We start from the raw sequence: 21,863 nt of genomic DNA, 5'->3' as shown, positions 1-21,863 counted from the left end.
CTAGATTCTATCACCGACTAGCTGCATGATCTTCAGCAAATCACCTGAGCAGCTTGATCCTCCACTTTCCCATCTGTAAGTGGGAATAATGGCAGTGCCCGTCTCGTAAGACTGTCGAGAAGATGAAGCTGGGGCATCATACAGGTCAGCGAATGAGGTCCCTTGTCTTCAGAGAGGAGCTCTTAATTTAAGCCTTTGTAACAAAAGCTGCCAGTTGGAGTGCAGGGCGATTGCTAACACATTCCTCAGAGATTTTGAATTTGGGTACAGAAGAGCTGCTACACCCTCACAGGTAAGCACTGTCTAAAAGAAGCAAGATACTGCCACCACGTGGGAGACCGGACGGAGCTGCCGGCTCCTGGCTTCAGCCTGGCCCAGCCCCAGCTGTTGCTGGAGGCTGGGAGGTAGCGAGTACAGTGGCCCTCTGGGCAGTGAACCAATGCACAGGAGATATGGATGATCTCTTCCTCTCTCTCCCCCTAGTCTGTCTCTCTGCCTCTGAAACCAGTTACTTTTTAAACTACTGTGGGAAGAAAGCCCTACCTATAATTCAGGAAGTTCCTAATGAACGATGTTGTACCCACACACTTGTCTCTCTCTGCAGCCCCACTATGATGACTACAATGGAGTTGTTTGAAGGAGAAAGAGTTTCACGAAGAACATAGGAGAGGAAACCGCAGCAGTAACACGTGCAAAGCCGTAAACGGCCTTGGCCAACCCAGGACAGCTGAAAGCCAAGCCAGCAGAGGGAAGCCCGATGTGGCTGGATTGTCCCAGAACATCACAACACTGAAACCAAGAACAAAGGTTCCCCTCCCTTTGTTTAACAGCAGGCTTCCCTTAGCTGCCTCACATATTTTTTTAAATGTGAATATTTTTAATAGAAAGCTTTTATTTAATAAATATAAATTTTGTAAGTACAACTTTTGGATTATAGTGGTTCTTCCCCCAACATCTGCCCTCCCACCCCCAGACCAACCCACCTCCTATTTCCTCTCCCATCCCATTCTTCATTAAGATTCATTTTTAATTACTAAGTGAAGATTTCAACAGTTTGCACCCACACAGACACACAAAAATAAAGTACTGTTTGAGCAGTAGTTTTACTGTTCACATACTACAACACATTAAGGACACAGGTCCCACACAGGGAGCCAAGTGCACAGTGACTCCTGTTGTTGATTTAACAATTGACACACTCATTTATGACATCAGTGATCACCCAAGGCTCTTGTCATGAGCTGCCAAGGCTATGGAAGCCTCTTGAGTTCACAAACTCTGACATTATTTAGACAAGGCCATAAGCAAAGTGGAAGTTCTCTCCTCCCTTCAGAGAAAGGTACCTCCTTCTTTGATGACCCCTTCTTTCCCCCGGGATCTCACTCACAGAGATCTTTCATTTAGGTCATTTTTTGCCACAGTGTCTTGGCTTTCCATGCCTGAAATGCTCTCATGGGCTTTTTAGCCGGATCCGAATGCCTTAAGGGCTGATTCTGAGAGCTGCCTAACATACTAACAACCCGTAAGAGTCATCTGGCTGCCTGTTGCATAGGAACGTGCTATGCCATAATGGCTGTCTTTGCAAAAAATCTGAATTGTCTTTTGAGGTCCCTAATAAAACCAGACAGAAGTGGCGGCAGTCAGCACTGTGTCTAGACTGCAGAGTTGCCTGTGGCTCGCTGTCAGGTTACATGAAGCATCTCCCGGGATGGCGTTTCAGCGGGCATCTGAGTCTGCGACTGCAAACGCCTCATTTGTCAGGCGCAGGCGGAAGGGACTTTCCCCACCCCTTCCTTCTGCACCTCTAACGCTCTGTCACTTTGTTTCCCACGCCTATGCCTCATTTGCCATAACTCCGTAAGTCCCCTTCCTAAAGGAGTTTGATTTGGGATTCAACATGACTTGCCCCTTTCTCTCTACAAGACTGTGAAGACGATGATAGTGATGCTAAATGTCCTCTTTCTCCCGAAGATGAATTCAATGTTTCCAGAATAATTGAGTGTGCATGCAAGCAGGCAGGCCCACTGTCTAACAACAAAACTTCAGAAACAGGTGGAAGCAAGAGGTACCTCTGAAAACGAGGGTCAAATTAGAGTTGAAAATGGGGGGATGGTATAAAATGTACCAAGTAGCAGATGCCTCAAATCCCTTACCTGACCTCAGTAAAATGGCAGGGGTTTATTTTCAGAAAAGGCAGCTGATGGACTGTGGGCCCAGAACACCAGGCACAGCTGAGGTGTCAGCCCCAACCCCAGAGCCAGGATACAGGCGAGGCGGAATCCCTCCCTAAGGCAGCCTACTCCTCGGAGGATTCAGTGTCAGAAAAGAACCCCTCATATAATGTCTTCATCTGTTTGTGTGCTATAACAAAATACCTGATACCAGCTAACTTATTAAGAGTAGAAATTCATTTTCTCAGTTTTGGAGCCTGCAAGTCTACGACCAGGGTGGCAACACCTGAATTTTGGAGGGGACATTTTCAAACCACAGCCCTGGCATCACAGCTCTCCTTCAGGAGCTGTCCTGCTGGCTGAGACTTCCACAGAGTGGGATAGATCAGGAGTTGCACTCAACTCCTAGCTCCTTATTCACGGACATGGACAGATAGCCAAGGATTGACACTGAGCACTCTGGAAAAACTTCAAACATTAAAGAGAGCCTGGTACAAATGGAAGCAAGCAAACTTGGAGGAAACAGAAAATGCAAGGGGAACAAAGCATTAAAAAAAAGTCTAAGATCCTCAAGGGAAGAGAAGATATTGTCCACATGTTCCAAGAACAGATTAAAAAAAAGAATATTCAGAAAAGGGAGTTGCCATACACGAGAGCCATGAGGAATGTGGTAAGCAGACTTCCAAAAATATCCCACAAGATTCAAGAACAGATAGAAAAAACGAGTCACATCTGAAGTCACATCCAGAATCAGATTCCCAAGGGAAGTGTTGGAACCTCGAAGTCAATACAGCCAAATCTTCAAAGTCTAGGAGAGGCCGGCGCCGTGGCTCACTAGGCTAATCCTCCGCCTTGCGGCGCCGGCACACCGGGTTCTAGTCCCAGTCAGGGCGCTGGATTCTTTCCCCGTTGCCCCTCTTCCAGGCCAGCTCTCTGCTGTGGCCCGGGAGTGCAGTGGAGGATGGCCCAGGTGCTTGGGCCCTGCACCCCATGGGAGACCAGGATAAATACCTGGCTCCTGCCATCGGATCAGTGCAGTGCGCCGGCTGCAGCGCGCTGGCCGCAGCGCGCTGGCCGCGGTGGCCATTGGAGGGTGAACCAACGGCAAAGGAAGACCTTTCTCTCTGTCTCTCTCTCTCACTGTCCACTCTGCCTGTCAAAAAAAAAAAATAATAATAATAATACAAAAAACAAAGTGTAGGAGAGACTGTTTCCAGTCTAGAATTCTACAGCTGGCCAAATCACTACTAAGTGTGATGGTGGCCAGACGACATTTTCAGACATGTTAGCTCTCAGGAAATGGGCCTCATAGCATCTGTCTTAGCTGTTCCACCAAATAACGACTTACACCAAGTGTGAGGAAGAGACAACAAACAGGGAGGCATTGGCAGGGGAGGGTGGCTAAGTAGATAAGTGCTGGTTTATAGCAAACTCTGTAGAAATACCAGACCCTTCAAATTTGATTAAAATAAAAATTGAAAAATGAGGATATCACAAACTTGTAAAAACAAATAAATGAGGAAATGGAGTGAAGAAAAATAACCTGGAGGAAACTCAGTGCTCTCAAATGCATCCTGTCTGGCCTTGATTTGTTCTAAGAGCTGGACCACAGATTTGGCTGCCTTCTTCCAAGATGCTGAGGCGATACGACACAACAATCCATTACAAGATTTATGGTGTCGATGGGACAAACACACCACAGCTGTTCAACAGAACTGAAACTTTCCCTAATACCTGAGACATATTTCCCCCATGGGCCCTCATAAATAGGACGCTGCATAATGTTGCAGTCATTGTCCTTGAGAATATCCCAAACACAACAGTAAATTCTGCACTGCTCTGTCTTAGTATGTCCATCTAAGTTGGCAGATGGCAAAAAAAAAATAGAAGCATATTTTAGTACAAAGCCCAGAGCCAACAGCACCTGTGCCAAGGGTAACATTTAGATATGTATGACCTTCATTCCATCCTCAATGGGTATTCCTTTTCACATCCCAGACTTTTTTCTTTATACCTCTATATGTAGCCCAAGTTAAGGGGCATATCCAATAGTTGGGCTAAGAAGCATAAAGCAGACCAGACAAACTCAGATAGGTAAATGATCTGGGATTCTGTCCTACTTTCCGGCTAATAAGTTGGCTTAGAGTTTCTCATAGATACAACAGAAGGTCTAGACTGCTTAGAGACAAAGAATTGAATTGCTCATAACAATAAAGAGTAGTTGGACTATCCACAGATGTGCTGGCTCCCTGACCCCAATTCCCATAGGGCATCTGCACATACTATGGGTTGCACTACAGCACAGGAACCTTTAATTTAAGAAATTAGAATCTCTTACAATGAACAGTATGTCTGTCTTTTGTTTTTGAGAGAAGTTCCATCTCGATCTTCCCCAAGGTGGTAAATCAATCTACCCTTTATCCTGGTGGCCTTCACTTTCTATATCATCCAAGACTGTTCACTATATCAACATCCCTGAAAAGATAGTCTTAAACAAAGGTAGTCAGAGCCTCTCCTTGAAAGATATGATCAAGTCCTATAGAAATGCAAGAGAATTATGAAAAGTTGCCTACCAAGAGTTCATGGACACGAGAATGTCCAAAGGCAAATTCCAAGCCATGCTCAATAGCACATGAAGTGTACATCCTAATAATATGAGTATATACCCTGATATAAACAGATGGAGCAGAAATGGTCTACTTAACAAATGGAGCACGGGGATGACCACAAGTATCTAAGAAACATGTTGTGGTCACAACTCTGGGAAGTCCCAGAAGTCCATCCTAAAGATTAAAACCTGCCACTTATACCCACAGCAGGACCTGATGTAGAAGTGAAGAAAATAAAAATCCAAGTTGCGCTGCCACTTTCAGAGTCATGTAGAAGAGAAAGGTGACTTTGCAGGTCTCCAGTGATGAGGCTATACTTTAGGTTGGCAGGAGAGTGAAAAACCAACAGGTCAAATTGATCAAATGATTCTTGAGTTTCCCAAGAATTAATTTTTTGAAAGGCAGATCTATAGAAAGGTAGAGGCAGAGAGAGAGAGAGAGAGAGAGAGAGAGAGAGAGAGAGAGAGAGGTTTTCCATGTGCTGGTTTACTCCCCAAATGGCTGCAACGGCCAGAGCTGCGCAGATTGGAAACCAGCAGCCAGGCGCTTCCTCTGGGTCTCCCACATAGGTGCAGGGGCCCAAGCACTTGGGCCATCTTCTGCTGTTTTCCCAGGCCATTGCAGAGAGCTGGATCAGAAGTGGAGCAGCCAGGACTCAAACTGCCACCCATATGGGATGCTGGCATTGCAGGCAGTGGCCTTACCCACTACACCACAGCATCAGCCCCAAATCAACCTATTTTAACAGTATCATTTATCAGCAGTTCTGGCCTCTACCTCATTTCTAGAAGATTCCATGTAAGTTCTCTACCTCATAGCTTTCATAGTACTTGATCACTGCCACCCATGTAGCAGACCTATATGGTGCTCCTTGTTACTGGCTTCAACCTGATCCACACCTAACTAATGCAGCCATTTGGGGAGTAAATTAGCAAACACAAGATCATGCTCTCTCTGTCTCTCATTCTCTCTCTGTTGCTCTGCCTTTCAAATAAATAAATAAATTTTTAAAAATATGTCAGACATAATTGATGGTTTCTTCTCAAATCAGTTTAATTTCTGTTTATATATACTTCCAAGTTACTAAGCAATAATTTTCTAAGATTTCAACGTAAAAAAATATTCTAAAATTCTAATTCACACACACACACACACACACACACACACACAAAGGGACTTCAAAATTAATGGGAAAGTGGGATTGAAAGACAAGTCTATTTCGGCAGAAAAAATTTTAAATCCATGAATTGTTTCTTAATAATACATGTTTTCCATGAACTTTTTGAAGATCTCTCATATATGCTTTCACAAATAGACAAATATTTAGAATTTCCCTGTATATCCCAACTTTGCCTGTAAATATTTTAGTATGGGTTTCCTAAGAATAAGGGCCAGCTCCTATGTAACCACAATACCATGATCACATCTATGAAAATCCACAATTCTATAATATAGCGAATGTCTTGTCCATATACTTATTTCCTCAAATGTGGGGAAAGTGTATGATCCTTCATTTTATATCATTCTGCTATGGACTGAAAGGGTCCTCTGAAACGGATGGACTAGAAACTTAATCCTCCGTGTAACAGCACTGGGCAGTGGGGCCCACTGGGCAGTGTTTGGGCCCTGAGGGCTCTGCCCCCGTGGCTGGATGAATGCTGCTATGGAGAGGGCTTGCTCTCTTGTGCACTTTTGCCAGGTCAGGGCAGTGCTAGTCCCGTGTTCGCGTCCTCACCCTCTGACATGAGGATGGTGAAACAGGGCCCTTCCCCGATGCTGGTGCCTCAATCCCAGACTGCCCAGGTCCAGAACTGTGAGAAATTTGTTATTAAAAAAAAAGTCTCAGACATTCTATTACTGCAGCACAGAGTAAGAGACTCTGAATCTTATACTGTGCACTTATTTCTTTATATATATAGTTGTTAATGAGAGAAAACCTAGGAGGTAACTAAAAATTTCCCTTCTGGCTTGATCATGAGTACAAAAGTACTATAAAATCAACTATGAGGGTGGCACACCTGCCTTAAATGAGATTAGAGACACGGTAGTGGGCATTTCACCTAGTGGTTAAACTACCACACTCCATATCAGTCTACTTGGATTTGATTCCTAGCTCCAGCCCCTGAGTCCAGCTTCCTCAGACCCTGGGAGGCAGCAGTGATGGCCCAAGAAGTTGTGACCCTGCCACCAATGTGGGTGACCTGGATTGAGTTCCTAGCTCCTGGCTTCAACCAGGTCTGGCCCCAGCCTTTACAGAAATGCAGAGAATTTTCCTACCATGATGGATTTCAAGCAATCTATCTTATATCATGACCATGAAGCTGAGGAGAAATGCATCCAACTGCCAATGGGCATTGGTTTCAGCACATCACAAATATGTTCCAAGATTCTCCTCTTCTAGGTCAGCCTTTGAATGCAGAAGCTGTGGAGTTTGACAGTGCTAGAATGCCTTTGCCAGAGAAAAAGAAGGGGCATGAAAGAAGCTAATTCTAGGAAACTAATTTCTGATCAAGTGAAGGAAAACCTCTTTCTCTTTTATTTGAGAGGTCCAGTTACAGACAGAGAGAGGGAGAGATCTTCCATCCACTGGTTAAATCCCCAGATGGCTGCAATGGCCAAATCTGAACTGATCCAGGAGCTTCTTCCAGGTCTCCCACGTGGGTGCAGTGGACCATGGACTTGGGCCATCTTCCGCTGCTTTCCCAGGCCATCAATAGAGATGCTGGATCAGAAGTGGAGCAGGGGCCAGCCCTGTGACTTAATAGGCTAAGCATCTGCCCATGGCACCACCATCTGCCCGTGGCACCAGCATCCCATATGGGTGCTGGTTCAAGTCCCGGCAGCTCCTCTTCCAATCAAGCTCTCTGCTATGGCCTGGGAAAGCAGTAAAAGATGGCCCATGTGTCTGGGCCCCTGCACCCACGTGGTGGGAGATCTGGAAGAAGCTCCTGGCTCCTGGCCTTGGATCAACCCAGCTCTGGCTGCTTCAGTCATTAGGAGAGTGAACCAGCAGATGGACCTTTTTCTCTGTCTCTCCCTCTCTCTCTCTATAACTCTACCTCTCAAATAAATCTTTAAAAAAAGAAAAAAAAAGTGGAGCAGCCAGGACTTGAACTGGCACCCATAAGGAACATTAGTGCCACAGGCAGAGGCTTAACCTTCCAAGCTATAGCACCTGCCCCAAGGTCCAGTATCTCTTATGAAAGGTTCCCAGAGCTACCACAAACCTGCCACTTAAATCTCATCAGCCAGAATTTAGTCGCATGGTCACTCTGGCCTGTAAGTGGAGGCTGGGAAATGCAGTTTTTAACCTGAGCCGTCATGTGTCCCCAAGAGCACTATCACAATAGAAAAAGGGATTATAGGATCTCTGCCACATCTTCCAAGGCATTTCCCAAAACAAAGACATCTGCTACCCCAAAGGGGCTCTGGACCACCTGCTAAAATACATTTTTTTTTTCCTACACAAGAATTCTGTGAAAAGAGCCTTTGGGATCTCTTGGTGCTACCTACTGGGATTTACCCCAGCCACCAGATTTTAATAGGTTTGATGCACACTCATTTAGCAAACATTTACTCAGCACAAACTGTGTGCCACACACCATGTTCAGTGAAATGGCTTCTCACTGCATGAGCAGTACCTACTTCTTCCCATTAAGGGATTCATAGTTGGACACAACAGGTTGATGCACAAAGGATTTTTGCACATCACAAAAACCTTCAGGGTTTTGTTTTTATTTTACAAATGAGAAAGCCAGAAGCTCAGTGTGATAAAGGAGTTTGAAAAACAGAATTAAGCTGTAGGAAAGGGGTGTACACCCAAGACTTTCTTTTCATTCCAGGCTTGGTATTCTGTGCGAAGCTATTCCTTTCTCAATTGTCTAACCAGTGGGTGAATGATTTGATCCATTTGGTTTTCCTGCTTTTATTCTCAGAAGATCTCTTTTATAAGACTTCATGCATTTCAAAATTTTTTTCTTTGATTGGTACAGTTGAAGCTGCTGTTCTTTCTCGCCAACTTTAATATTTGCTTTGATTTGCAGTAGATTGTTTTGAGTTTCATATCATTCCATTTTATTAAAACTTCCAACTGCAACTTATAACCAGAAGATTCAACGATGCCTCTGCTGTGTTTATTTCAGATGAACTATGGGAAGTGGAAGTAAGGAAACTGGGCTTTGTTTATCAGTCTCAAAGGGCACAGAACATTTCTAAGCAAACAAATAATAGGAACATGGAGCATAAAATAATAACAAATTTTCTGTCCCTTCTAAGTCTTCATCTTTCCAGACGGAAGTCTCACATTGTATTGAACCTCCTTTACTATAACGAAACCTCTGACTCTTGTGAAGTTCATGTTACTCTTTAAATCACTTCAGCTGCATCAAAAGTTAACTTTTAGGAAAGAGCAACTTAAATTCACCTTATAGAATGTAAAAGTTGTTTTATAGAAGTAAAAGTTGTTTTGACTTTTCAAGGAAATCTTGATATCCAGAAAAAGATGTTATATTGAGAGTAGGCAACTCTAAAACCACAGTATTACTGTTATTTTCTCTGTGACAAAATACCTCAAGAAATGCCATGAAGTACTATTCTTTACCAAGGGCATTTCTGGACATGTTCGATTCTCAGAAATCTCTAACTTCAGAGGGCAGAAGCAAAAAGTTTGGTATTAGGAAGGCAACTAGGTTTTATATCTGTCTCTCTCCAGATCTTCTTGGGCACTTAATTCCACAATTAATATTCATTGCTATTTATTGCAAATTTATTATTTGGCTTATTACTGATCTCAGCTCTTAACATTCATTGTCCTTTATAATGTCCCCAACAGATCTATGTGGTAGGTTCTAGAATAGCCAATTTATAGCTAAAGAATGTAGAGCTAATAAAGGGGCTAAGTGTACATGCAAGCACACACAACCAAAAATGAATATCACTAACACAAAATCTTACAAATAAAATATGACTGACAGTAGACAACAGACACAAACAAGGAATTCACAAAGGAACACACAGGATCAATAAACACACATGAAAATACTCAGCCTCATTAGTTATCTACTAAAATTGTCTAAGCAATAGAAAAGAACTCATAGCTTATGAGCCACTTCTTAGTAGACTTAATTAGAGAAAAAGATTTATTTCATCATAGAGAAGGTCACTAAAACTAACAGATTTCAACCCCACAAGATGTGCTTGAGAATCCTGGAAATTACAGACCATCAGACCTCAATCAGTAAGACCAAGATGGAGTAGATGAACTTCCCCCATTTCCTGCCACCAAGTAAAGTTAAAACACTGAAAGAGAAGACTGAAACACAGAAAGACAGGAGGCCATCTAGAGACCTTAAGACCTAAAGGAAAACAAGATAATGAATTCTCTGGGTTTTCTTACCACATGGTATCTCATGGATTTGAAGCTAGAAAAGCCAGCAACTCAAGAAATACCAAATGGTGGCAGACTGAGAAAAGCCACAAAGAAAGCACGCATTCTTTAGCCAATGGACCAGAAAAGAAACAGTCTGGCAAGACAGAAAATTTTAGAGAAAAATCACCCTACTCTAGCCAAACACCACAGGGAAGAGCCACAGCCTTATCCCTACCCATGCCTGAAGGCCAAGCAGGGTACCCAGAATTCTACTCTTGACCATCAAGGCACTCTGATTGTATCTGTGGAGGCCACACAGGACTCCTGAACCTCAACCCCACCAGTGATAACGAAGTACCTCTCCAGTTCCCCACAGATGTCAGGTCAATGGGCAGTTGGCATTTCCACTGCCATCTAGGAAAACTAAAGACACAAATAGATTTTTACTTTTTAGTTCTGACAATTCAACTACACTCAACAAATTGGGTAGAAGAATCATTACATTTTTCTCTACAGTGAAGAATTTCTCACACTTTACGATTCATATTTCTCTTTACAATAGTTTTCTTTCCAGGGAAATGCAAGAAAAATACCATTTGACTGTCCCTAGAATGGGGTTTCTCTCTTGTTCAAGTGTAAGTTCTCAGTCTTCAATAAATGTAAAAAGCTAGTATATAATTTAAAATTTGAAATAAACTACTAGGTCTAAAAACAAAACAAAAGAGACAATTATTCAATCATTTACTTGCCAGACCAATATATTGAATAGTAATGTGTAGAATGAGTGAATATATTTTAAAAAGCCATTGTAATAGTCCATTTTTAGTTATAACTAAATGCCTGAGACAAGCTACTTGATAAAGAAAAGAGGTGTATTTTGGCCATGATCTTGGAGGTTCAAATTACAAACGGCATGATGTGGTCTTTTGGGAGGGTCCCCCACGGCTGCATCACATCATGGTGTTGGAGCGCAGGTATGTGTCTGTGATTTCCTTCTCCCTCCCCCTCCTTACAACTCCATCAGGATTAAATCATAAGGGTTCACTGTGATGACTTAATTTAATCTAAGTACTTTTCAAAGGCCCCACCTCTAATCAACCATAGTTGAACAAAGTTTCCACCCCACTAATATCATTAATATAAGATTTTGGATATTAAATTTCTGCATGAGTTCTGGGGCACAAACCACAGCATTTCACCTCTGGCCTCTGGAAACTCATGTCCTTCTCATAACTCACAACCATCGCATCCTCAATAGTTTCAAAGTCTGAACTCAGCCCAGCATTAATTCAGAAGTCCAAAGTCTCATCTGAGAACCACACAGTCCTCTAGCTATGAACTTCTGTAAAATAGAACACAAGTCATCTACTCCAAGGATATAATGGTGGGACAGGCAGAGTATACATTCCCATTCCCAAAGAGGGGATCAGAAAGTAGAAAGGAGTAATTAGCTCAAAGCAAGGCTGAACCCAGCAGGGCAGGCATTAAATCTAATATTCTGAATCTTACATCTTGCACACACTGCAATAAAGAATGGGCCCCAAGGCTTTGGGCAGCCCTACTCTTAGTCCACTGGCTATTCTCATGGGCTGCACACTGATGTCTGTGGCTTTCTGTGACTTGTGCATCATGCTTTTCCAGGCTTCCTGGCAGGTATTGCACATAGATGGTCACTCCACCTATTTGGGGCCCCCACTTTAACTCCACTCTCACAGTTTCACTGGGTATTGCTTCACAGGTACAGAGGATTGTGGCTCCCTGCAGTGGTTACATCCTACAGTGCATTTTTGCCTGTTTTCCCAGGCTTTCCTTAAACATCTTGGTGGGAGCTGGCATGACTCTGTAACTCTTGTGTTCTGCATGCTGACAAAACCAGTATCATGTAAACAAAAGTCAAGATCTGCCCAAGTGCAGGCTGCATCTGGGCCTGCAAGAACCACGGCTGTAGCTGTGGAAAGAGTTTCATTTAACTCACAGGTTTAGAGGCTGAAAGTTCAGATAGAAAGATGCAGGTTCTTGTGAAAGCTACATGGTGGATAGCAGAGTATGTGGGGAGGATGGGTCAAATGGCAAGGTAGGGAGCAGAGGGAGTGGTTGGGCCCAAACTTAGGCTTTTATAACAACCTGCTCCTGAGAACTACAGTCAAAGAGCATGACCTCAAAGACCTAAGAACTTCCCAGTAGGCCCCATCTCCTAAAATTTCTACCACCTCCCCACAGTGTCACCCTGGGGACCCAGGCTTTAACACACAGGCTTTTAGGGGACATTTAACATCCAAATCATAGTATAATTTAATAAAGATAAAACTGTATGGTTCAAAAACTGAAAAAATGCTAGAATTTGTCAAACCAGAACTTCTTTGAAAAGCTCAATAGAACTAAAAAAGCTAAGATAAAGAACTATGCCAAAGCTAAGAACAAAGTAAAGGAGGTAAACACACACACACACACAAATAGAAGATATTTTTAAACTTTTTTTAAGATTTATTTTATTTATTATTTGAAAGTCAGATTTACAGAGAGAGAGAAGGAGAGGCAGAGAGAGAGAGGTCTTCCATCCGATGGTTCACTCCCCAATTAGCCGCAACGGCCAGAGCTGTGCCAATCCAAAGCCAGGAGCCAGGAGCTTCTTCCGGGTCTCCCATGCGGGTGCAGGGGCCCAAGGACTTGGGCCATCCTCCACTGCTATCCCAGGCCATAGCAGAGAGCTGGATAGGAAGTGGAGCAGCTGGATCTCGAACCAGCGCCCATATGGGATGCTGGCACTTCAGGCCAGCACGTTAACCCGCTACGTACGCCACAGCGCCGGCCCCAATAAAAGACATTTTTAAAAACTATATGAAAATAGAATATACAGTTTTATATTTAAAGGCTTGAAAATAGGAATGAGTTTCTAGAGATAAGTCAATTAATAATAATATTATACTGGTCAAAGACCACAGAAGAAATTACAAAATTATAATCAAATTGGTAGGTAGTTTCTCAGTGATTCACCCTCCTGAGTGTGTCTTGATCTAGTGATTTGATCCTAATAAATGATACAGTAAAACGGATGAGATGTCGCTTTCAGAAAGGTTACAGAAAATGTAGACTTCCGTCTTACGCTTTCTCGTACTTTTCTCCATTGCTCCCTCCGTGCAAGCTGAGATGTGGCGACCTGCCCTGTGGAGAGGCCCATGTCGTAAGAAATTGAGGGCAGCCTTCAATCAAGAGTCAGCAAAAAACTGAGTCTCCTCTTCCCCAGAATATACCAGGATGTGAGGAACGGAATCCTTCCAATCATATGAAGGAGCTGAAAGTGAAGCCCTCCCTAGCCCAGCCTTGAGAAGACTGTTGACCTGGAACTAACAAACCCTGATTGCAGCCTTGTGACACACTCTGAACCAGTGTCCAGTCCAGCCCTATCTAGATCCCCAGTGCACCACGACAGGATAGTAAATGGTGTCATTTTAGACCAGTAAGGTCGGGGAGAATCTGTTACTCAGTAATAGATATCTAATGGAGGACGGGAGGACAGGTCTTTAAAATCACCAAGAAGTAGACAAATTCCATCCAATCTAAATGTTTCCAGATTATAGAAACAAACTAGCCTCGGTACTTATGAACCAAGAGGTTAAAAATTTTTTCCTTGGTGGGGAATGTTATATTGATTATGAATTTGAGAGTTGACCATAGAAAAATGGGGCTATACAGAAACATCCTTTGTGTAACAAAAACCAAATATCTGTCTCAAACGAATAGTTACCATTATGAATTTCCCTAAGAGTTTGTGGTCAGTCAACGAAAGGCTATATTTTCCAGCAATAAGGTATTGCTATCTGATTAAGTTCTTGCCAGTGGAGGTGAGAAGTGATGTGTGCCAATTCTGAGACTTGACCCCAAAATGACTGGGGACGGGCTCTCCTCATTCTTGCTTCTTTAAAGGTGGTCTACAGATGTGATGCTAGTAAGCTAGCTTTGGCCATGAAACCAAGGGTCACACTAGGCTATGACAGGGGTAAGAATTTCATCCCTGGATATCTTCAAGGTCCATAAACAACCACCTCTCTACTCAGGACTGCTGCCCTCACTTGGGACTGTCATCTGAAAAAGAAACTTGTACATTGGTTGATCTACTGTATTTGTATTATCGTTCATTTTTTTTACAATGGCAAAGCCTCTACGCTTCTATGTTAGCCAAAATAATTGAGTTCAGTAATAAAAATAATTATGATAGACAACTGAAAAGTTCAAAGAATTGAATGACTTTTTGCTTTAACTAAGTTCTTTCCATGTTCACCTACTTAGGTTATCTATAAAAGTGAAAAAGGAAAAGAATTGATGTTGAACTACATGTCATTCTAAAAATAATCACTTATCATGGATATAGAAACTATTCAGGGGCAGGCACTGTGGCATAGCAGGTAAAGCTGCCGCCTACAGTGCAGCATCCCATTTGGGTGCTGGTTCGAGTCCTGGCTGCTCCACTTCCAATTCAGCTCTCTGCCATGGTCTGGGAAAACAGAAGATGGCCCAAGTCCTTGGGCCCCTGCACCCATGTGGGAGACCTGGAATAAGCTCCTGGCTCCTGGCTTCAGATCGGCGCAGCTCCAGCCGTTGTGGCTAACTGGGGAGTGAACCAGCAGATGGAAGACCTCTCCTCTGCCTCTCCTTATCTCTCTGTGTAACTGTCTTTCAAGTAAATAATATTTAAAAAAAAAAAAAAAACTAGTCAATGGGGCCAGCATTGTGGTACAGCAAGTAAAGCCTCTCTCTGCAATGCCGGCATCACATGTGGGTGCCAGTTTGAGTCCTCCCTGCTAACAGCCTGGGAAAAGTAGTCTAAGAGCCTGGGGCCCTGCTGCCCATGTGAGAGATCCAGAAGGCTAATCAGGAGCCCAAAACTCAATCTAGGTCTCCCACTTGGAAAGCAGGGACCCAAGTACCTGAGTCGTTATCTGCTGCCTCCAAGGAGTACATTAGCAGGTAACTAGAGTCAGAAGCAAAGCCAGAACTCAACCCCCAGTACTGCACTACGGGGTCAGGGCACCCCAAGTGGCCTTTAAAACACTGCACAAGCCACCACAACTCTGTCTATAGTTTCACCAGTTTTGGGGCTAATAACTCATTTAAATCTGTGTTTTTCTTTATTAGCACTATTCTTTTTACATGTGTTGGCTCTCTGAATTTGTGTTTGTGTGCATGCATTTCCTATTAATATTATTTGTCCCTCTTTTAGGTTAAAGTTTCCTTTTCTTACTAATTTGAAACATCACAGCATAATGGTGAAGTCTGGATTCTGGAGCAGAGGGTTTTGAATATTGGTCTGCCAATGCTAAGGACAGCCTCAGTTTCAGGGTCATGTGAAGATTACGTGAGATAATGTGGACAAAAACATCAAGAATAACAACTGAAACACAGCAAGTACTCCACAATGATAGCCAGTCACAGGATTTTATATGTTTTCCATATTAATATTTGATTATTAATACATTTTGAATATTTTCTCCTGTTTTACTGAACTGGCCACTGTAAATTTTGTTACTCTGCCTTCTGACAGACACACTACTATTTTTCTTTCACAGATGCCACTCCTTTTTCACTCTTCCCCTGGAGAACAGTGTTTCTCCTACTCTTGCATCTCTTTCCACATCACATTCCCTGGATGAGCCTGTCTACTGCAATGGTTTCAACAAACTCCTTCTAGGCAAACGACACTGAAATCACTAGACCAGTATTTTTCAGTGTTAATAGGGCATTTCTAACTTGATGTTCCACAGTCACCTTAACCTAAATTACTTTTAAAACTGAAATTTATATATACTATATATATATATATATATATTAAAATGGAATGATTGCTAAGAGATGTTGTACCTTTTTCCCTTAACTGACAACAAACCGAATGGAAAACTATGAACCAAAGAATGCAAGTATTTCTGTGTGATAATACACATACAATCTGTCTATGTGATATGCATAGTGTCCTGAGAGAATACACTAAAATAGAATACTGCTAAAAGTGATTATCAGAGAAAGATTTACTTTTCACTTAAACTTGTTGTGTCTCTGAGATTTTGCACCATGATAGGTAATGCCTATACAAAAATAAATGCAAGTCTATCAATATACACAAGGGACCTTCCCATCATCCATTCTCTGCTAAGCATCTGGGAATCCCCTCCACCTCAAATACTTCCCCAATTGCCATAAGTTGCTGAAATGCCTCGGAAATGGATCTTTCACTCACCTATACATTCGACAGCAGTCCTAAGACTACACAATGAGCCAAGTACTGGGCTGCAGCTAAAAAGATGAATGAAGCACTGTCAGTACAATACCCTTAGGAACTCCCACAGGTTCTTGCTCCTAGCTCCTTGCTGACACAAACCCTGAGAGGCAGCAGTAATGGCTCAAATGGTTGGGTCCTCGTCACTCATGTAGTAGTCCTGGATTAAGTCCCTGACTCTAGCACTGGCCCTGGCCCAGCCCCAGCCATTTGAGGCATTTGAGGAGGGAACCTGCAATTGGGAGATTGGGAGCTCCATTGATCTCACAAACAACCTAAAAAAAAAAAAGAAAAAAAAAAAAAAAAAGCAGCAGCAGCCTTACAGCCTAGGGATGTAGAAGAGCTGCACCATGCATATAAACAGTATTTCTTGAACAAATGATTCCTTAAGCCATTTACAAGTATTTATTTGGGTAAGAGATCATAAAATATATTTTTATAATAAACATAAGAAAACACATTTGAATGAACAAAAAAATGACAGAAGGTGATAGAATTAGTGTTTATAAATGAAATCACTAATAACTTTAACAATTCAGAGAAGAAATTCAAAGTATATTTAAACGTTCAGACCATGCTTTACAATATTTTCTAATAAAAAAGGTATTAGACTTTTGAAGGTAATACATGACAATGTTTTTTTGAATGATTTCAAAGTAGGTTTCTAGACATGGTCATTGATGAACATTAAAAAAAAAAAAAAAAAAAAAAAAACCAAGAACTTTGGCAGGCAAAGTATTAGTCCATAGCAGCTTTAAAGATTCTTCAATTTACATTTGTTCTTGTTACAGAAGCAGATAGAATTCTAACATTTGAGGAATCTATAAGCTATACGGCCAAAAAAGTTATTTCAGTAAAGCCTGAATTCTATGAAAATGTGCACCACACTGCATACATCATAACTGAATAAATGTAAACCATGTGATTATTAACTCTCCTATATAAAATATTCAGTCCCAAAATTTTACACGATGTACCCTGTCTACATCTCTTTTTTGAAGGCAGCTTTAAGCTTTAAACAATACATTTGCTATTTGAAAAAGTCCTCATATCCATTACTAAAATGTTTCTATGAAGTCCCAGACATTTTTTTCAGTACTCTGATAACAGGTCATAATCACAATCAAGAAATGATCATAAACTTCAGAAAAAACTATCAAGGCCAGAGAAGGGATCACCAACCTGAGGTTTCTATCTCCAACTTCTGTAAGACCTTGCTACTGCGACACCAAGAACTCCAAGCAGATAACTCAGAATTTCTTATTTTTAAAAAAATATTTTGTCATGAATAACTAAATAATTAGATTTCTAGGAAAATGAGACTTTTAAATACTATTTAGCAAAATCAACTATAAGGAATTTACTTCTAATCATTTATGAATGACAGAAACCAAATGAAGTTTTATACACAAAACATATAAATACTGCATATGTAGTGAATATTTGCACAAACCCTTTCATATTTAAAGCATTCAATCAGCAAATCTAATGTTCTTAAGTGTGTTTCCTTAAGATACTTTTATGACACTGCTCAAAAAAAAAAAAAAAAAAAAAAAAAAAACCACTATGTGGCACGGAAATATCCCCTGGTTTAAGGCTTTCCAATAGGTTTGTAGCATGCATCAGGTTGCCAGAGGCGAATATCAACAAGAACCTGATTGAGTTTTTGCATCCAGAGGTCCCGCTCTTCCTTAGTATCTGCAGACAGCCAGTTCCTAAAGGAGCAAACAAACAAAAGATCAGGATTCTTCCACCACATTCAGTACCAGCAAGGACTCTGACTAGGAAACAAATACCTAAATAAATCAGTAAAATTAGTTCTTCTTTTAGTGAGTGCTAATCAAGAGCTACATAGCGAGGTACTTTTCCAAGTACAGCAGAGAACAATTATCTAGCCTGGCAATTTGATGGGGTGAGACATCCACAGAGTGTGGGCAACTTCTCGGCAAGATAACCACAGGCCCAGATCTGGGAGGTCCCCAGATCCTTCAGACTCAAATTTCCAAAGACTTGGACTCACAGGTTCATGAACTTTTGGCTGGCTTTAAAAGCAAAACTATTTTGCACCATGCCCATTTTGTCTTACTGTGTTAGCAGAACATGGTATTTACAATGAATTAGCTAAAGATCCTAAGTCTTTGCTTCTCCTAATGTGTCTGTGCACATCAGGATTCTCTCCTTGTATCCACATCTCTCTACAAGTTAAATGAGTAACTAGTTGACAGGGCAGGCAAGGAAAGGAAAGGAAAGGAAAGAGGGAATCCCCCAATGCTCAGCCAGACATGCCTCTAGAGAGTCACCAGCTGTCAGGTTTATAATGTACTGCTTCTGTATGCTAACATTTTTTCTCCAAAGGCTCAAAAAAGCCGTAAGCATGAATAAATGGTGAGTTTATTATCTCCTAGTGGTCAATAGAACACTACATACAAAAATAATAGTGGCCATTTGTTGAACTCATCCCTTGTGCTCCAAACTATGCTGTTTATGCCAACTCATTAATTTCTATGGTATCCCTGTAGCATTTATTTCTTCCTTTGAGACAGGAGAACCCAGAAAACCAACAAACTCAAGAGACCTGCCATGGTTACATCTGGTAAAGCACTGACTCAGGATTTCAACTTAGGTCTGTTGACTTGAAAGCTCCACTGTAAAAAACTGCTTCCCCAAGTAACAAAGCATTTCCAGTTCAAACATGGATTCTGTATTTTGAAGCAGGCAGTATTTATCATAAGAGAAATCTTTGGTACCAATGAAGGAAAAGAAAAAGCTTGGTTAGTAGAATGAAACAAAGTAATTAAACTTAGGTAAAAGGTATAGCTATAGATCAAAAAGGCCCTGTAAAGGATCAATAATAAAGCAAGAGAATGCCTAACTGCAGAATGTTTATATTCTTATAATCAAAAAAGTGAAATAAGTTTTTGGCCCCCAAGGAAAACTGAAGACTCAACCAAACCTGAATTAAGTAAGTATGTACCACTCTCATAAACTTGGGGAAAGTAGTATCCACCTAAGATATAATAATGTTACAATGAGGTCCACAGTAATTAGAGCAACAGTGATCTAGCTACTTCAATCCAAGGGAAGGTCTAAGGAGAAATCTATAAGATAAAACATAAGTTTGGATGAAAAATGTGAAAAATATTTTAAAAGACTAAAATGGGCTATTGTGGTTAGGAACTATTTTGGTGCTGTATTTTGGTTGGTTCTTCTGTTGACAATGTTCATGGACAGGGTATCTATCAAAGTGACTATAAGTTCACTTTGCCTCCCATGTCCTGAATACTATAGCTGTATAGAAGGAGGTTCAAAGAAAGGAACAGATCAGTTAACATAAATTAATCTGGAAATAGTTCAGATATTAAAAATTTCCAAAGAATGGGTTCTCTGGCTATTTTAAAAACAACCAGCAATCTCTGGGCAACTTTGTTCTGTTTCAGTAGTGTCTCCTGGCTGTAGCTTTCTCAACCACTCATATTTGAAATTCATGAAGCTAGTTCTACCTGTCTCCTCCTCTGGCATATCCAGCAATAGCCTGAGTAACATAGACTGCTAAATTCTAACTTTGGTCCCTAGTCACACTTTGTACACTTAAGTTGGCCTTTAAGCTTCTTTAGGTATCCAAAAAAAATGAACCTATGTTAGACCTTTAGCAATAAAATTTTGCACCTTATACTTAAGCTCAGGTTAATAAAAACAAATAAGTTAATTTTTAAAAAAGTGAGGCTGACATTGTGGCACAGCAGACGGAGCCACCCACAAGATTCTCCTATCAGAATGTCAGTGCCAGTCCTGGCTCTGCTCTCTGGTCCAGCTTCCCGCTAATGTTTCTGAGAGGCAGCAGATGAGAGCCCAAATTCTTGAGTTCCTACCACCCAACAGGAGACCCAGATGGAGCTCCTGTCTTCTGACTTTGGGCTTATCCAGAATGACTGTGGTGGTCACTTAAGGAGTGAACCAGTAAATGGAAGATGTTTCTCTCTGTCTCTCCTTCTCCGTCACTCTTTCTTTCAAATAAATAAGTCTTTAAAAATAAATGAAAGTAATAGTCCTACCAATTTGCTGATCTCTAATCAGAAATTTGCAGAATAGAAGAAATTTGATTTTGTGAGTCATCTAAGAGGGATTATTTTTGCAATGGAAAGGAAGGGACGTATAAAATGTCTGAAAAATGTTAGACTTCTCAACTACAAAGAAGGTCTTTAAACCTAACCCCAAAATTATTAGCTGATTTCCTTAAAAAGCCCACACTGAGGGGCCAGTGCTGTAGCATAGCAGGTAAAGCCACAGCCTGCAGTGCCAGCATCCCGAATGGATGTTGGTTCACATCCTGGCTGCTCCACTTCCAGTCCTGCTCTCTGCTATGGCCTGGGAAAACAGTAGAAGATGGCCCAAGTGCTTGGGCCCCTGCACCCGCGTGGGAGACCTGGAAGAAGCTCTTGGCTCCTAGCTTTAAATCGGCATAGCTCCGGTCATTGCGGCCAACTGGGGAGTGAACCAGTGGATGGAAGACCTCCCCACCTCTCAGTCTCTGCCTCGCTGTAACTCTGCCTTTCAAATAAAGAAATAAATCTTTAAAAAAATAAAATAAAAAACCCACACTGGAAAACACGATTAGCTAAGATGCGTCATGAATATTATACTTTTCTTAACTCTATTTTTAGTGATTGTAGGTTGTCTCTTTCTGTTGTGTGCATCTGTCTTCTTACTAAGGCTGCATTTTTTCAGAGTCAAGGACAATCTCAGATATTTCCTGGAGTGCCAAGAATATAACGGACAGTCAATCATTAGCTGACAGAAATATTTATAGGCCAATACATACTTGGTGACACAGAGTGTATCCCTGCACTGGCTGACAAGAGTCTCTCGATCATCTTCTCTTTGTGGTCGGACAGTAATTAATTCAAAAGTGTTGCGTCTTGCACAAAATTCTCTGTTGGCTGGTTCTATTTGACGACTGGTACAATTGGCCAGATTTATCCTTCCTATGGGATTCTTTAAAGATACATTTAAAAAAATCAGTAAATAGTAAACAAGATTAAGTCAGTAAGCATTAAGTTGTGTTTAAGTTTACACAAATTAAAATTTAAAAGTCAATGAAAGTTTAAATTCAACAAGAAAAAAATAACCCCATAAAATTGGACAAGATCTTGAACAGACATTTCTCAAAGGAAGACGTACAAATGTGAAACAGATATGTGCAAAAAATGCTCAGTATCTCTAATCATCAGAGAAACACAAATTAAACCACAGTGAGGTATCTAACAGCTCTCATTTGTTAGATTGGTTGTTAGATAACAAGGTTGATGAGATTGCAGAGGACAAGTCTCATACACTGCTGATGAGAATGCAAACTAGTACAGCCATTACAGAAGATGCTTTGGAAGGTCTCAAAACACTAAAACGAGAACTATCATATGATCCGGCAGTCCTACCACTAGGCATATACC

General features: G+C 41.4%; 1 protein-coding gene across 7 annotated transcripts in view; it reads right to left on the bottom strand.

Annotated features, from left to right (window-relative positions):
- Positions 1 to 17,164: 17,164 nt before the first annotated feature.
- ANLN (anillin, actin binding protein) overlaps positions 17,165 to 21,863 on the bottom strand; it is an 85,039-nt gene continuing 80,340 nt past the window's right edge. For all 7 annotated transcript variants that reach the window (XM_051853292.2, XM_070059721.1, XM_008261642.4 and 4 more), the window contains 2 exons: positions 21,236 to 21,408; positions 17,165 to 18,131 (listed from right to left, as the gene is read on the bottom strand). In XM_051853292.2, the coding sequence (XP_051709252.2) occupies positions 18,008 to 18,131; positions 21,236 to 21,408 (297 nt within the window). In that variant the 3' untranslated portion in view covers positions 17,165 to 18,007. The remainder of the gene's footprint in view (positions 18,132 to 21,235; positions 21,409 to 21,863) is intronic.

Source organism: Oryctolagus cuniculus, chromosome 16 (assembly GCF_964237555.1).
Source record: "Oryctolagus cuniculus chromosome 16, mOryCun1.1, whole genome shotgun sequence".
Classification (NCBI taxonomy): domain Eukaryota; kingdom Metazoa; phylum Chordata; class Mammalia; order Lagomorpha; family Leporidae; genus Oryctolagus; species Oryctolagus cuniculus.
The sequence above is the reverse complement of the archived record's forward strand: the minus strand, read 5'-3'. Positions and strand labels throughout refer to the sequence as shown.